At 44.9% G+C, this 17,500-nt stretch overlaps 1 protein-coding gene across 1 annotated transcript in view; it reads right to left on the reverse strand.

The window, feature by feature from the left end:
- Positions 1–3,929: 3,929 nt before the first annotated feature.
- The window catches only part of LOC134454155 (myelin protein zero-like protein 2), a 35,447-nt gene continuing 21,876 nt past the window's right edge, over positions 3,930–17,500 (reverse strand). The window contains exons 2-5 of the mRNA XM_063204961.1: positions 11,003–11,172; positions 7,795–8,005; positions 6,809–6,983; positions 3,930–4,557 (exon numbers count right to left, since the gene is read on the reverse strand). Of these exons, the coding sequence (XP_063061031.1) occupies positions 4,395–4,557; positions 6,809–6,983; positions 7,795–8,005; positions 11,003–11,172 (719 nt within the window). The 3' untranslated portion in view covers positions 3,930–4,394. The remainder of the gene's footprint in view (positions 4,558–6,808; positions 6,984–7,794; positions 8,006–11,002; positions 11,173–17,500) is intronic.

A 17,500-nucleotide genomic window follows, 5' to 3' on the forward strand; every position in this document is an offset into this window, starting at 1 on the left:
GGGTTTACCGTGACTGTTGTGACAGTTGGGGCCCCTATGGAGGACAGATTTGGCCGGGGCCCTAGGCAATCGCCTAGGTTTGCCTAATGGAAGGTCCGCCTCTGGTGGTCACACACACACATGCACACGCACACACACACACACACACACACACAGACATGCGCACAAAAGCTCATACATACACGTGCGCATATGCAGACGTACGCCATGCCTGTGTATGTGTGTAAACACATGCACACACGCACCCTCATACAAACTAGCAACTAAAATACACAAACACACACAAAGCCATAGAGTATCCAAGGATCTTGGAGGCTTAAACAATTATTTGTAATGGGAGAGAGGAGAGAGAGAGCGAGAGAGAGAGAGAGAGAGAGAGAGAGAGAGAGAGAGAGAGAGAGAGAGAGAGAGAGAGAGAGAGAGAGATCAACAAACAGACAGATAATGGTGTGTCTCCACATGCCCGTCGGCCCATTTGTGTTTGAGCTCATAATATCCCTCCTTGGCGATATCGCTGTCTGCTTCGCGTGCTGCCTGTGTGCATAGAGACCGGTGTGTGTGTGTGTGTGTGTGTGTGTGTGTCTGTAGTAGCTTTCAAAGCAACAGATAAACGAGTTAAGGGGGAGGAAGACATTTTAGTGGCAATTGGGCCACTTCCTCTGTTCCAAACACATTAAGAGACTACACATTGCTATGAGCACTGTGCAGGGCTGTCGTACAGCGGGGTAAAGTGTGACTAACTTACCAGGGCCCATACAGTATATAGGGGGCCCACACAGTGTCTGATTTATGTAGATAGCCTATATTGCTGAGGGGGTCCATTAGAGTTGATCATACATAGGGCCCACTTTTACATAGTCATTTAGAATAAGCCAACATTTTCAGTAGGGAAATAGTGATATTGCAATGAAACAATAAAAAATGTATCAACTTCATGTAACACAATAGACAAGGGTGTCGTCCAGCGGGGTAAAGTGTGACTAAGGTACCAGGGCCCCATGTAAATAGGGGGCCCACACAGTGTCTGATTTAAAGGAACAGACCACCCTTTTTTGATTTTCACATATTTGCAGTATTTCCAAGCATTATTTATAAATGTGCATATAATTTTCGTCTATGTGTTTGCATTGCCCCGTTTAACAGTATAGCCACATTAGGCATAGCAATGCAAGTCTATGGTACAAAATAAAACATAATCAACTGTACTTATAAACCATTTTAAAATTAATGTAAAATTCACCAGAGTGTAAAACGGCAATTTAATTCCGTCCAGTGACCACTTGTGGCTTGATGCTAAAGATACCAGTTACTTCCAGTGATTATGCTAAGCTATGCTAATAATTCTGATCCAATAAATCTAAGTACTGGAAACACTGAGACGAAAATGATAAGCACATTCATGAATAATGTTGGGAAATACTGCAAATATGTGAAAATCAAAAAAGGGTGGTCTGTTCCTTTAAGTAGATATATTGCTGAGGGGGGTCCATTGGAGCTGATCTTACATAGGGCCCACAATTTGCTGCTACACCCCTGTGCACTGTGCCCTCAGGGAGGGAGACAATTATCCAAGAAGGCCTGTGGCAGAAAAGCAGGACGTTTACCTTCTCCTCTTCTGCTGCTGCTGCTCTACAGTGCCCCCATCTGGTCAAAGCAAGAAACTGCGTGTGTAGGTTTCATTTATAGGCAGGTCTGTTCATTTCACTCACTCAGGATGTGCTGTTGACAAAGATAACCTGGAGGTATTTCGCTGTATGAAGTTCATTACGGGGCCTGTGGCTACGCACTTCTGTAATTCCCGTGGGAACTTCGCAGCATGCATGCCAGATATTCTTTTTTGTACAGCACTTCTAGCAACAAGTCAGACACTTAAACACAGAGTAACATTAGAATGTTAGAATATTAAAACAGTTCTAGATAACAAGTGAGACATTTTAACACAAAGTTCTTTTGGAAAATACCCAGTTCAGCAACTCAACAAAAACAGAATTCTAAAACAATCTTCTTTTTTATTACAAAAAAATCTATAAATCACTTTTACATTGACATAGTCATTTAGAATACATGTTCAGTAGAGAAATAGAGATATTGCAATGAAACAATAAAAATATATCAACTTCATGTAACACAATAGACATTATGTTCGTATAAAACATCTCATATGAAAAGGACGTGTTAAAATTTGTTAGTAGTTTTAAGCACAGAGGGGAGGTTGCAAGGAACAATAGCCTTTGTTTCTCAGATCAGGGGTTTTCAGACCTGTGTGTGTTTGTCTCTCTCTGTGTGTGTGTGTGTGTGTGTGTGTGTGTGTGTGTGTGTGTGTGCGTGTGCGTGTGCGTGTGCGTGTGCGTGTGCGTGTGTGTGTGTGTGTGTGTGTGAGAGAGAGAGAGAGAGAGAGAGAGAGAGAGAGAGAGAGAGAGAGAGAGAGAGAGAGAGAGAGAGAGAGAGAGAGAGAGAGAAATAAGAGGGCGATTGAGCACTCAAAAGAAGATGAAATTGTATCCAATTTTAGGTATCAACCTCTGATGTGGTCAAAGCCATCCAATTCCACTTGACCATTTATTACCACAGGGAAAAAAAAACTTTGAAGAGTGTTCAAGTATGTGCTTACGTGGCAAAAAAATGAATTGTGTGTGTGTGTGTGTGTGAGTGTATGTGTGTGTGTGTGTGTGTGTGTGTGTGTGTGTGTGTGTGTGTGTGTGTGTGTGTGTGTGTGTGTGTGTGTGTGTGTGTGTGTGTGCGCGTGTGTGTGTGTGTGTGTGCATGCGTGTGCGCGCTGTTCTTGCATGCGTACGTGTGGGTGCTTGTTTACGCACGCAGGTTCACATTCACACATGTTGAACGTTTCAGAAAATTCATAAAAAGTGTGAGGAGTGGAGCTATTCATCAACTCCATTTTGACAAGCATGGTAATCCTCCGCTGTGGTTAGCAGGCAGGGAGAGCCACTGACATCTCTTGCTGGGCCCAGGACAACGTCATCTGAAAGGGCCCCCCATCCAATACATACAATGTAATGAAAACTCAATGTTGGGCCCCCTTTCTCTCTGGGCCCGGGACAACTGACCCATTTCTCTCCCTCTGTCGGCTTCCCTGGCTGGCAGGTACTGTGGGCGGGCGGACGGGACCCACCTTAAAAAACAAAAACCTTGGCACAGTCTGAGATTTGGATAGGTAGGCATGGAGAAAAATTCCATGAGGTGATTACAATGATGGGAGAGGTGGTAAGAGGAAAGGTTGGGATGTGGGGACGTGAATAGCGGGAGGAGAAGGGGGTAGGGAAGGACTGGAGCTGGGGCTGGGGCTGGGGCTGGGGCTGGGGCTGGGACTGTGGGGCTGGGGCTGGGGCTGGGGTTGGGGATGGGGCTGGGTATGGGGCTGGGGCTGGAGCTGGGGCTGGGGTGGGCCACAATCTCCGGTACAAATCTGCCTCAGGGAAATAACAGAGCAGGAGGCAAGGAGGCTCCTTTTTTGGAGAAACTTTGACACTGCAGAAGCCAGAGAGAGAGAGAGAGACGGAGACGGAGACGAAGATGAAGGCGAAAGAGTCATCTTAAAGGGCAGCCAATGCTTGAGTAACACTAAGACACCTTGGATCTCAGAGTTTCACTGACGGAAAGGTGGGGCAAAGGTTAATACTGTGGTTAAAGTGTCGAGCTCCACCATCTGTGCAATGTGGCATGTCTCCTTCGGTCTCCTTTGAACGTCATTCTAACAACTACACGCGATTTAACTTAAGGAAATACTTTTGGCAACTTGTTATTTTTATGGCAAGGAATCTTATGCCAGTGGGTTTTCAAACATTCGGCTGGCAACTGGAGTGCATTTTACATGTCATGTAAACAGGTAAAAAATATATCTGACAACCCTCTCGAAAATGAGATATCATCTCAAGAGGCTATCCTCTAATAAAGACTTCTTTAATATTCTTAAATATAGTTGTCTGTTTTCTTTAAGGAACAGCTCAATTTAAAGAGCTTTCTAAGCGAGTGGTTGTAAGTCACTCTAGGGTATGATCACAAGCTGTTTTTCCTGATTTCATGTTTATCCAGGACCACTTTCAACTCTTGGAAGTGGAGGATAGACTTAGAAAATGTTTTAACTTTTCTAAAAATCTGAATTCTTCAAAATAAATAGAAAAGTGTTGGATCATCCCAGTGGAGGACAGATACGATTCAAAAATAGGCTTCTTCAAAATAAAACAAAATATTGGATCATCCCAATAATGGAGAGACTAAAAAAAATGCTGGATTATTCCTTTGTAGGACCATCCCATTGCCGTGTGTCTTCTTGTCATCATTAGGTTGGTGCTAGCCAGTCTGGTTGTCAATCTAAGTCGCTGTCCAAGTCTCCACCTTCGTCGCAGCTGGAATCCTCTTCCTCCTGGGTCTTCATCTCAGTCGCTGTCCGAGTCTCCACCTTCGTCAGAGCTGGAATCATCTTCCTCCTCCGAGGAGGATCCGGAGTCCCCAGTGCTGGGGTCTGAGATCACCCCGTCTGAGCTGTCAATCGAGACAGACTCCACCTCCACATACAGGTGCACTGCCTTGGAAGGGTGGCTTTTTTATTTACCCCCGCCCAGACACACACACACACACACACACACACACACACACACACACACACACACACACACACACACACACACACACACACACACACACACACACACACACACACACACACACACACACGCACACACACACGCACACGCACACGCACACACACACACACACACACACACACACACACACACACACACACACACACACACACACACGCACACACACACAGCAATGTACATGGTCAGGGTGTCGTGTGAGACGTCAGAGCAAGAAATCCCTGTTGCTATGGCTGTTGCCACGCATGTGTCATCATCATACGCAACAAGTGCTTCCAGAAAGACGGCTTTTGTGAGGAAACCGGTGTACATGGTTGATGTCAGCAGAGTGAAAAAACCATACTCTCTTGAGCAACAGTAGTGTCTGTTCATTGTTCCATTTTTTGTGGGTGGGTGTGCGGTGTGCACTGAAATGTGTTTCTGAAATGTGTTTCTGAAATGATGGAGTGACACATTTTTGAATGTACTGTTGTTCACAGAGAGTAGAGTACGCTTGTTCGCAGTCAGGCCTGAAAACCCCCCGAACACAAGTAGAGAAGGAGACGGCCAAAGATGAAAGATGAGAGGAGAGAGAGAGAGAAAGGGAGAGAGAGGAACACACAGAGAGAGAGCAGGAGCAGGGTAAAAGGAGAGGAGAGGAGACCTGAGACGTGAAAGACAAATGACTTGTTCGCAAGCAACCTCAGCAGTAACAGCAATGTAAAAAGGGGAAGAAGTGCATTAACGGCAGCAAAAAAAGAAGTCTCAAAGCATGAGCTACATTTTTTCCCTGTTCATTTTTTTGGTTACATGGCTCTGGCATGAGTGAATGGAATGCAGCCATAACCGTGTGCAGCCCCGTGAAAGCATTCATCAGCAGAATCTATACTATACCACATCTTAGGGACACAGGTGGGAATCATTTGGCTTACGCAATACTGAGTAACATGGCCTTGACTAAAATCGAGAAAAGAAAAAAAAGAAAAAAAAACTGGCTTGTTTTGCTTGCTGCTCAAGAACTTGTCACAAAGAGGACAAAATTGAAACTCTTTACGGTAGCATTCAAGAGCATAGGTGTGCACAGATAGGGTCGAGGTGGTGCTGAAGATCCTGTCTCTTTGCCCTACAGGGCAAAAGGAAAGTTCCTGGTTTTTCAGAATTTTCAGTCACAATATACCGTGGTCTATGTTGACACAGTTATCTATATTCTTGATGATCAAAAGCATGTGACAACAATGCCCCGACAGAATATATATATAGACCCGCACCCCACCTCAAGCACCTGCCCACCAAAATGTCTGTGCACACCACTGTTCAAGAGCACCAGCCAACGCAAGTTGCAAGGAAACTGGGCGGTAGCTAGGTATCACGTAGTAGGTATCATTAGGTTGGAAAAATGGTACTGACACAATTTCCGCCCAAAGCCTCATTAGTGTGTTAGAAAAGAAAATAAACGGAGTAAAAACCCTGGAATCATCTTATTCATAAAACTTCACCTTGTGAATGTTGCTTTGTTTTGTGTTCTTTGTCTCTTTTTTACATAAAAAAGGATATTTACAATTGGTTAAACGAAATACCGGTAACCAATACATACATACAGTACAATACAAACATACATACAAGAAGGTGAAGGTGTTCAGCAAAAAGGCTTCCAGTTGTGAAATAGCGTGGATGAAATAAAGATTGAAACCCTAAAAGGCACCGCCAGCTCTCCGCCATGTTGTCCTGTTCCTACTACAGTAGGTCTATATACCACAGTGGTCAGACTGATCAGGTGCTGTGGGTGGGGGAGTCAGTGTAATACCAAATGAAATGTGTGACCCCCATGACCCTCTTTGGCGAGCGAAGCTGATTGATGCTTTAGCGACTCCAGTCCAGACCAGAAGATAAGCACCACCACGCCCTTCAGAAGGTTGCTACGGAGACACAGGCTGGAGGGGAGTAGAAGTGTGCGGCGATGGTGGTGGTGGTGGTGGTGGTGGTGTTCTGAGGAGGGTGGTGTTGGGGATCAGAAAGTGGTATGTGGTGGTTGATTGGTTGAGGGTAGTGAGAGATTACTAGTAATTGCCACCACACCTAAACACACACTTTCCCCCAACACACATAAAGCCCTACCCAAAAAAAACCTCCACACACACACACACACACACACACAGCCACAGACACACTCTACTAGGGCTCCTCACTGCTGCCGGCGGGGGTGTTCTCACCACATGGTGGGGTCCTTCCGCTCGCGTGGGGCGTACTCGTGGTCCTGATGATGCTGGTGGTGCTGCCTCTTCTTGCGGCAGCGGCGGATGGACAGCACCAGGATCATTATCACCATGATGATGGCTATGGCACCCAGAATGATGCCCGCCACCACCACGATCTCAGAGAAGGAAGCTGGAGGAAGAGAAGAGAAAAGAGAGAGAGAAAGAGAGAGAGAGACAGAGAAAGAGAGATATATGCTATCTTATCAATCTTATCCTAAATTAACCTTGCTCTCGCCTGATGAATATGGTTCTGCCTTGCTCCACCCAAACTCATCTGGATCAATCCTAATCGCCAACCGGGCTGTGTGTTCATGCAGCAGATCTTAGCGTTTGTAAACCGGAAAGTTGGTTCGCAATGCGCACTGAAAAGTACCGTGACGACAACATGGACGTCAGCAGGTAATTCAGTCACGTCACGTGCAGAAAAAGTTCAGAGCCTGGTATGAACACGTGTGGTTCGCAGGTAAGCACTTTCGTGCTGAACGGAATTGGTGCAGGCACCGACACCATTCTGGTCGGTCTGAAAACAGTATGTGAGGTTGGGTGTATGGTATGGGTGCCCCGTGAACACCGGGTGTGTTCTTCTAATTAGTCTGACTTTGAGAAGATACATTTTTCACAGGTTTTGTTTCAATTGGGTTTTATTGGGCTTTTTTACGTGTAACCCCACATACTGTAGACCTTGTGTTTTTGTCAGATATCCATTAAGATATTTTATAGTTATTCACTATAGTAGCCCATTATTAAGAGGAAGTTAGTCTTGATTAAAAAAACATGGATGCTGAGGTCAAAGGGTATTTGTCTTGATAAAAAAACATGGATGCTGAGGTTAAAATAGTTTTTCAAAGACACTCATGAATAACACAAAATTAAATAGATCCAGAAATAATGAAGTGGCTCATTACTGAAGGAACTACACAAACATTAGAGGTCAAACTCACCTGAGTAGACCACAGTGAGTTTTACGGTGCCCGGGTGCCCGTGAACGTCAGGTGGGTTCTTGACCTGGCAGCTGAAGGTCCCGTTGAAGGTGAATTTGGCCTCTCGGATGATGATGGAGGCATCGCCAGCCATGATGTCACCGGCCCAGAGCGCCTTCTTACGGAACCGGCCCTCTGCCGGGGGATAGGGCTTCTCCTGGTAGTAGAACACCTGACAACGGAGGGAGAGACAGGGAGAGGGAGAGAGAGAGAGAGAGAGAGAGAGAGAGAGAGAGAGAGAGAGAGAGAGAGAGAGAGAGAGAGATTCAACACTCCTCCGTGAAGTCATTATCATACTATTTACAATTACCACATCACATCAACCTCACCATTACACTTGCATTGCACTTCTCTGAAGCTTTTATCCAAAGTACAGTATGTCCTAAGTTAGTTAGAGAGAGAGAGAGAGAGAGAGAGAGAGAGAGAGAGAGAGAGAGAGAGAGAGAGAGAGAGGGGGAGAGAGAGAGAGAGAGAGAGAGAGAGAAAGAGATGTATGTCCTGGAGAATAGGCATCTTCCTGGTAGAAAAGTGCCTAATCTTCTGGCAAGCAGAGACTGGTAAATAGGCCACCAAAATAAACTTCAAAAACGATTCTTGATGTGCCTGAGATAAACTGGATAAATAAACGCTCCTTCCATTATACTTTATGTAATTGTGTGAACATGCGAGGGGAGGGGGGAGGGCATAGAGAGTGAAAGAGACGGACAGAGAGAGCAAGAAGACATTCTGTACTTTCAAGGTTCTACGGTAGTTTTCTAGCTTTCCAATTTTCCCAAATTTCACTGATAGTTATGGCACTTGGCTCCACATCCCTTCATGTCCCAAAAGTCAGGATAATGCAATGAAACAGACTCTACGTGTTACACCCCAGCCATCAATCTTCCGTACTCACTGACGCCATTTCATGCTAATACTCGGACTAAAATAACACCAACCACTCAGTATGAGAAGTCAAAAGGGGAAACAAACACACTTTCACATTCCCATGACAAAGAAAACACATCTGGAGGTTAGTGGTGCGCACATCCAAGACGCAGGTGCATGACAAAAGGCCAAAGTAGGCTATTGTAGAAATAAAGAAGAATGTCCGCACACTGCTCCCGTGTTGCTTTTTTAAATTTTTTAAAAAAGCAACACGGGAGCAGTGTGCGGACATTCTTCTTTATTTCTACAAAAGAAAACACATCTCTCAACTGATACATTTGTTACTACAGTATATACACTACATTACATTTAGCAGATACTTGTAACCAATGTGACTTACAACAAAGGCCAAACAAAGCAACATGCAAAGGGTGTGGAGAGTACAGAAATGTATTTTATAAGTAAGTGATAAGATATCACAATAAGTAAATAATAATTCGTTATAAATAATTATGTTGATTTGTTCTTGCTACATAGTTGTTTTTGTTGGACTTTTATGCCTTTAATGTAGATAGGACCGCGAAGAGATGACAGGAAGCAAGTGGGGGAGAGAGAGACGGGGTAGAGTCAGGGTGACCCAGGCCGAACCCAAACCAGGGTTGCCCACTTATGGAATGGTGTTTTAATTCGCTGCGCCACAACACCTCCCTTGCTCTTGGTTGTTTAGCCCAAAAAAGATAATTTAATGGGCAAGTGTATCAGTTCCTGCAGTGACTTAGTGTCCACAACAGATGGCCTTCTTTATAGCCCTCTACCCCCAATCCGAACAAACACACACGCACACACACACACACACACACACACACACACACACACACACACACACACACACACACACACACACACGCACACACACACACACACACACACACACACAAACACACACACACACACACATATGCATGCGCCCACACACACACTGCAACTCTGCTTATCTGGCTGGTGTAACTCAGCCTGGACGTCGTTCCTATTGATTTTACCGTGTAGTGAACAGCACAGTGTCTTCCAAGTGCTATATTTACATCGATCACATAATCACCGGGTAGATGAGAGAGAGGATTACAACATCGTCGGATCCATTTTGATGCAGGGATGATTGTTTGTGACAAGGCATGTTTATGCCTTATGTGTTTACATACCCATGTGGTGCGTTAATCGCTATGATATCCTTTGTTCAATAAAAATGTGTGCTACATATAAACACCTGTCTCTGACTCAAGACTCAAGTTTTTCATTATTTTGTGCACCAAAATAATAAGAAACCTCTAAAAAAGTTGCTGAGTGCTCCAGTCATCCCTGGGTCTAGTCACTGTGAAGTAGCCCAGCTTGTCTTGATACTGCTGTCCTCGACGGTGAGCACCACCAAGGCTGAAGCGCAGACATCCCCTCTTCGACCTGTCTCTGACTCTACAAGGCTAGGGGTTGTGAAACAGACACATCTATTTCCTTCGAACTATTAGCCATTTTACCATGAACAAGACGATTCACTTTAATGTGATGCGCATCAAGAAGTTAGTGCGACACATGATGGAAAAACAGTATATCTCTCTAAAGCCGTTTTGTCGCAATAAGTGAATTTGCTCAGAATATGTGGCTTTGGGGGAATTGTATCACTACAGAAGTGATGGAAAAGGTTTAATGCGATAAAGAAAAGCCTCGCAGGCGCAGAAGCTATAACTGGACCTCAGACGAGAGTTCCAACACTTGCTCTAACACCTGGTGATGCATCTCGTGCAGGATATTCTCTCTCTTTACTTCTTTGTAATCACAATGTGTACGCTCTATTCCGTTAAAAAGGTGATGGAAACTCATCTGGCAAATCAGAAAAATGTGCATCAACACGATGGTTGTGAGGTTGTTTTATTTCACAACCAAGCGGACACATCTTATATCGCTACAACATGATGCGCTTTTAATTTGCTTCAGAAGGCACTATTGAGTCTATTTTTGAGTTAACAACACCAAATGAATATGTGTACGGATTATCTGCTATAGTCACAGCAACAATAATGTGCATTATGACCACTGTACTGAGCAGGCTACAATTTGGTTTAAATACAAAAAGAAAATATAATTAATTGAGAAACATTTTAGACCAGGATACTAAAAGAGGCACGTTTTAAGCTATAAATTGAGGACTTACAGTATGTATGTATGTATGTATGTATGTATGTAGGCCTATGTATGAACAGTATGTATACTGTCTATCTATCCATCCATCCATCTAACCATCCATCCATCCTACCGACTCATCATGCCCGGGTCCGAGTGGTCTGAAGTTCCAGGAGACGGTGAGGAGTTTGGGGTTGATGTTCTCCTTGCTCTCGAAGGTGCACTTGAGCCGCACGTCCGTCCCGTTCACCGCCTCCTGCTCGCCGGACGTGTAGACGCGCATCCCCCTCGCCAGATGCAGACCTAGAGGGCACAAAGACAGACACAAAGAAATGTGAGATCACACTTACAGTAGATCTCCGGGCTCCGGACATGTACATGCGCATACCTGTCACCAGATGCAAGCTTGAAGCACAAGGAAGGTAAGGTCAGACATACATAGCCGGGTATTTTGATAAACAAAGACCTTTCCCTTTGTTTGTGCCTTTGTTTAGACACAAATGGAGGTTTTTCTTTAAAAAAACGAAGCTTCAAAAAAAATCTGGCAAAAGTTTTTATATAAACAGAGAAAAATAGAGACTTGAATGGCATTGTTCTTACTCCACGCAGGCTTAATGTATTTATGACAGCTCTTGGCAGCATATTTATGTGGACTTGCCGATGGTGTGAACAAAAGTATTTTGGTAAGCATAGAACAGAAAAATGTTCATTTATCAAAATAGCCTGGTATGTATAAACACCGCCTTAGTTCTCTGGACTCTCCGTGTGTGAGTGGGGGCTGGGGGACCGGACATGTACACACGCATTAGGGTAGAGTAGAGTAGGGAGCAGAGAAGAGTAGAGTATAATGTATTCATTCGTGGGAAATTAAGGTACAAAGGCACCAAAGAACATCAAAGGCACGCACGCGCACGCACACACACACACACACACACACACACACACACACACACACACACACACACACACACACACACACACACACACACACACACACACCCACACACACACACACACACACACACACACACACACACACACACACACACACACACACAACTCTCAGAGCACAGAACATAGTCAACAAGTGAAGAATGTGAAAAAGTGTCCAAAAGGTGTCCCACACAATAGGGCTGCACGATATCAGAAAATAAACGGACGTACACGTGCATCCCCCTCGCCACAGGCAGGCCTGACCCTGACGCGCAAGGAGGACACGCAAGCAAGACCACAATTAGCAGTCACACAAGACTGCACCAGGATTGTAGGCCTACTGATGGCCTTCCCATGCTGTCAAGCCCCCATGAAACATGCTTACTCTGACCAGGTGGTCCGTGCAGTTAAGGTTGTCGTATTTGCCCAGCCGGTGGAAGTCTGAGTGCCTGGCCTGAGTGTACGGTGTGTGTGTGTGTGTGCGTGTGTGTGCGTGTGTGTATGTGTGTGTGTGTGTGTGTGTGTGTGTGTGTGTGTGTGTGTGTGTGTGTGTGTGTGTGTGTGTGTGTGTGTGTGTGTGTGTGTGTGTGTGTGTGTGTGTGTGTGTGTGTGTGTGTGTGTGTGTGTCTGTGTGTGTGTGTGTCTGTGGCCATGTGTATCTGTGTCTGTGACTGTGTTCGCCTGCATGTGTGTGTGTCCGTGTCCTAGTGTATGTGCGTGTATGCATGTGAGCACCATTGACAGCCTCCTGTTCGCCGGACGTGTACACGCGCAGCCCCCTCGCCAGACGCAGGCCTGCAGGACAAGGACACGCAAGGCAAGGCGAGGCGAGGCGAGGCAAGATCACACTTTAGCGGTCACACACACTTTAGCAAGACATCCATCACACACGTGTCAACAGCACCATCCAGCCCCCGTCAGTACATTAATTCACACATCGGCACACACACACGCACGCACGCACGCACGCACGCACGCACGCACGCACGCACGCACGCACGCACGCACGCACGCACGCACACACACACACACACACACACACACACACACACGACACATGCAATAATGACATGCATTTACATCTGGCTAGGTGCCTGCGTTGCTTAATGTAGGCTTCTCATTTTACAGCGAGTGTGACGCTGGCCATATGGACACCTGAGAGCTTTGTGTCAGGCTGTCGAGTGTAAAGAAATGACAGCACATACACACACACACACACACACACACACACACACACACACACACACACACACACACACACACACACACACACACACACACACACACACACACACACACACACACACACACACACACACACACACACACACACACACTGTTACTGACTGCTGCCAGTGCCTATAGCCTACAACTTTGATATCAGAATGATGAGCTCATGGCAGACTGCCCAGTCTAGACACAAGTAGGACACACAATGAAAGAAGCTTTCTGCTGTTTGGGCACACATCCATGTAGCGTATAGGATTTGCGACTACATGAGCCTTGCTTTAAGATGCTCAGGCAGGCACACATCCAAGTAATGTATTACATAGGAGTTGAGACTACTGAGCCTCGAGGCAAAATGTTCAGGCACACACCCAAATAGCGTATACATGGGTTCGCAGTGTTTGTAAACACGATGTAGTGAGGAGGGGCAAGACACTGGCAGCCAACCATGTGAGCTGATTTTTTGACTGACCGACAGCAGTTTCCAACAATCAGAGGTTGAGTTGTGTGCAGCTGGTGTCGCGCAGCCAGGAAAAGCCATGTATAGGGGTTGTGACTAGAGCCTAGCTTTAAGATGTTCAGGCACACACCCAAGTAGTGTATAGGGGTTGCGACTAACTGTAAGATGTTTAAGTACACACCCTAATAATCTGACCCCCTAACCAACTTCTCTATTGTTTTTGTGTGTGTTTTACTTTCAGCACTACTGCTTTGAATGTGCTAAGTTAAAGGCTGTCTATAGGTTGGGTTTTCTTTGTTTTCTATTTTTATTTTTTGATGGTTGCCAGTGGAAGGGACATGTGTTTATACATTTCTGAAAGTAGCTTATTTAACCATATTGTTATATACACATTGTATTGTATGTAGTGAGGAGGGTGGAGGGGGATGGGGGAATGAACAAGTTTGTTTGTTTGAAAAAAAAAGGAAATTGAAGCTTTCAATGTTAATTGTACTCTTATATGTGAAATCAATAAACATATCTTTAAAAAAAAGTACACACCCTAATAGGATATTCAGGGTCGCTGACAGGTTTGGCTGGGCTCGGGAAAAAGACATCTGAAAGGACCCCAAACCTAATCAATACAATGTAATGGGGATCCAAGTATGGGGCCCCTCTTTCCTTGGGCCCGGGAATTTATGGTAATGGTAAGTATTCATGAAAATGGTAACAAGTGTGAATTGGCACCATGAATTCTGGAAAGAAACTGCTCGAAATATTACACAGTGCAACTTTAAACTCCTGCCGTGCAATTGAAGGGTTTCTCTACAGGGGGTACGACTACGTCTGTCTGATGCTGGAGAGGGCTATGGATCCTCTTACCACCAAGCGACAATAACACCCTGGGCTAATAGGATTTGGAATTAGGGTGGGTGTGAGCGTGTACGTGTGTGTGTATAGAGTGGGATGGGCTGTGTGTGTGTGTGTGTGTGTGTGTGTGTGTGTGTGTGTGTGTGTGTGTGTGTGTGTGTGTGTGTGTGTGTGCGTGCGTGTGTGTGTGTGTGTGTGCGTGTGTGTGTGTGTGTGTGTGTGTGTGTGTGTGTGTGTGTGTGTGTGTGTGTGTGTGTGTGCGCACGTGTGTGTTTCTGTGGATGGGTGTTGGCAGATTTATAGCAAGCGTTAATCCTTGAACCAGCAGTGCACCAAGACTGTACTGACTTACTGACCGTGTGTGTGTGTGTGTGTGTGTGTGTGTGTGTGTGTGTGTGTGTGTGTGTGTGTGTGTGTGTGTGTGTGTGTGTGTGTGTGTGTGTGTGTGTGTGTGTGTGTGCCTGTGCCTGTGCGTGTGTGTGTGTGTGTGTGTGTGTGCTTAGAGGGCTGGGCCACAGGGTGTCGTCAAAAGGATGAGCTGTCTGACTACTTGAGAATCCACTGCAAACATTCACCCATCAGGCTACTCATACTGTTGGTGAAGTGCAAAGCTATGCCATCAGAGTATTGCGAAACCACTGAGAGACAAGTAACCCATTGCCCGATATACCCTGCTGTTCTGTTCATGGAGAAGTCAAAACGCCACCTTTAGGGTGAACTCTAGGCTGGGAATGAGACTGAGCCATTCCAGCGCTCGGAAACCACTGAGAAACAGCCAATGCCCTACTGTATCAGTGTGTGTGGCCAGTGTTTCTCTGGGTTGGTCCTGATAAATAGGCCCATTCATTAATGAACATACTGTACAGCATGCTGGTGTTGGAAACATCCAAGGCCATTTGAATGCTGAGAAACATTCAGTCATCACGCTGGTGAGAAATCGCAAAGGCTGGGAGGTTCAACAACTGAGAAACAAAGTAACACCAATTTCTCGACGACTGTGTTCTCTAGGCACAGTGCAAGTGTAAATGCATGTGGCAGGTGAACGTGAATGTAAACTTTGCTTACAGCTTTTTTGTCAATGTGACATGTGGCTTTTTCTGACAATGTGTTCCTAAATCTACGGCAGTGGTGTACAGTTTACGTAATGGAATGTGGAACGTCAACATTCCGAGGTTCTGACTTATTGTCCTTTGAAAGGTACCGGTATTTGTTAAAAAATGTTTTTAATAATTTAAAGGAGTACACGTGGGTGACATTTTGACTGTGGTGAAAATCAAATATTTCCCTGTGATTGTGGTGGCTGTACAGTAGGACAATATCTTTTCATTCTGTCCAAATCAAACATTGCACAGGAGAAAATATGACTGCCAGGTGTGGGGCAATAGGAGCGGCAAGCAGGGCATTTGCCCTTGGGACCAGGGCCTCAGGGCCCTCCTGCATTGATTGAGTGGGCCCTTATGACCTTGATAGGTCATATGTAATGTTTGGGGGCCCTATTAGTGTTTTGCCCTCGTGCCCTATCTACAATTGTTCCACCACAGATGACTACAGTGAATACTGTAGAACATATCCATATGGTCCAAACGTTTGTTTTCTTCAAAGCTGAAATTCCCCTTAGGTGGCCCTAGTGAGAAGATTTGACTGTGCTGAAAGCTCGACGAAGAATAATGACCGCACCAGCTGAATGATAGTCCACGCCGCACCAACCTCCACACAGCTGTTTTCAGTCACTCAGAGAGAGAGCGCATATCAGTGCGAGATAGCTCCTCTAGCAGGAATGCAACATTACACGTCAGCGCTGTGAACACATCTAATGGTGACAGACATTAGACACGTCAACCAACATTTACTCCTCAGTGCCTCCTCTGCAGCCTGCTAATATGATAAACACGATGCACTTGACTCTGCCTTTCACAGTAGACCTACATGGCATACAACATTTGAGACTAAGATTTTGTGTTTTTTGCCTGATTTAAAAAAAAAACATGTCAAGTCAACCAACATTTACTCCTCAGCGCTTTCCTCATCCTCAGAAAATGCTAACATGCCTGATGCACTTGACACTGCCTGTTACTGCTAGGCCTAAATACGTAGAATTCAACAGTAGGCCTATTTCAGACACATATCTGTTTTTCAGACACATATCTGTGTGTTTGGCTTACGTTCTTGTTTTTAAGTTGACTCTGCTAACACATAATGTAGCCTACACACATTAATATCCTAATCCTCCTGACCCATTGTCTTTTGCTGAACATATGCTAACAACACAACTCCATTTCAGACACACCTTTGTCTGTTTTGCTGTTATTGTTATTGGTTTTAGGTCGCTCTTTAGTCGTCGAAGGATCTGTTAACTCAAAGGCTTAGTGTTGGTGTTTAATCCTGGATTAGACTTCTTCACCCAGAAAAACCTGTCGCTGGGAAACGACGACTATTAGTTGTGAATGACACGAGGGTCACCTCTGATGGGGTCACTCAGCTCACTCTGCAGCCCCGTCAGCATCTTCTTTATTCATGAGGGTCATTGATCAGACACACATGTCAAATAGGGAGCGCATTTACATGCAGGGAATATTCCAATTTTAAAGGTGCCCTGTAATATTTTTTGTAGTTTCTTTCTAGAATTCATGCTGCCCATACACAAATGTTACCTTTTTCACAAATACTAACCACCACCATCAAATTCTACGTACTCCGCATGACTAGGAAATTGCACTGTTCATAATGTGGATAAATATGGATCTGTAAAAATATGGATCTTCTCCATGCCCGCCATTTTGAATTTCCAGGAGTAGACATTTGTAGCTGCAAAACTTACTCTGATGGTCATACTAGAAAACCTTAGCTTATTACCTGGTAAATATTCAGGAAAATATCCCTTTGGCAATAGGCAGCAGAGTTTCAATGACCAAGGTAGTTGCAATACCTGGCCACCATCCTTCACAGTGCACCTTGAAAATGGACTACTGCCAGTATCCGTTTGGCACATGAGTCAGGTAACTCGTTCATTCATTCCGTATTCCACCATTCCGTATTACGATAGCAATGCTCCTCCACAGATGTAAACTGTTTTAAACTGAATACTGACAACATTCCAATTAAAACGATGTAACTACACTCGCTGTGTCAAAGAGGAATCATGTTTTTTTTTTTTTGAAGTTT

The sequence above is a fragment of the Engraulis encrasicolus genome, chromosome 8, assembly GCF_034702125.1.
Source record: "Engraulis encrasicolus isolate BLACKSEA-1 chromosome 8, IST_EnEncr_1.0, whole genome shotgun sequence".
Classification (NCBI taxonomy): domain Eukaryota; kingdom Metazoa; phylum Chordata; class Actinopteri; order Clupeiformes; family Engraulidae; genus Engraulis; species Engraulis encrasicolus.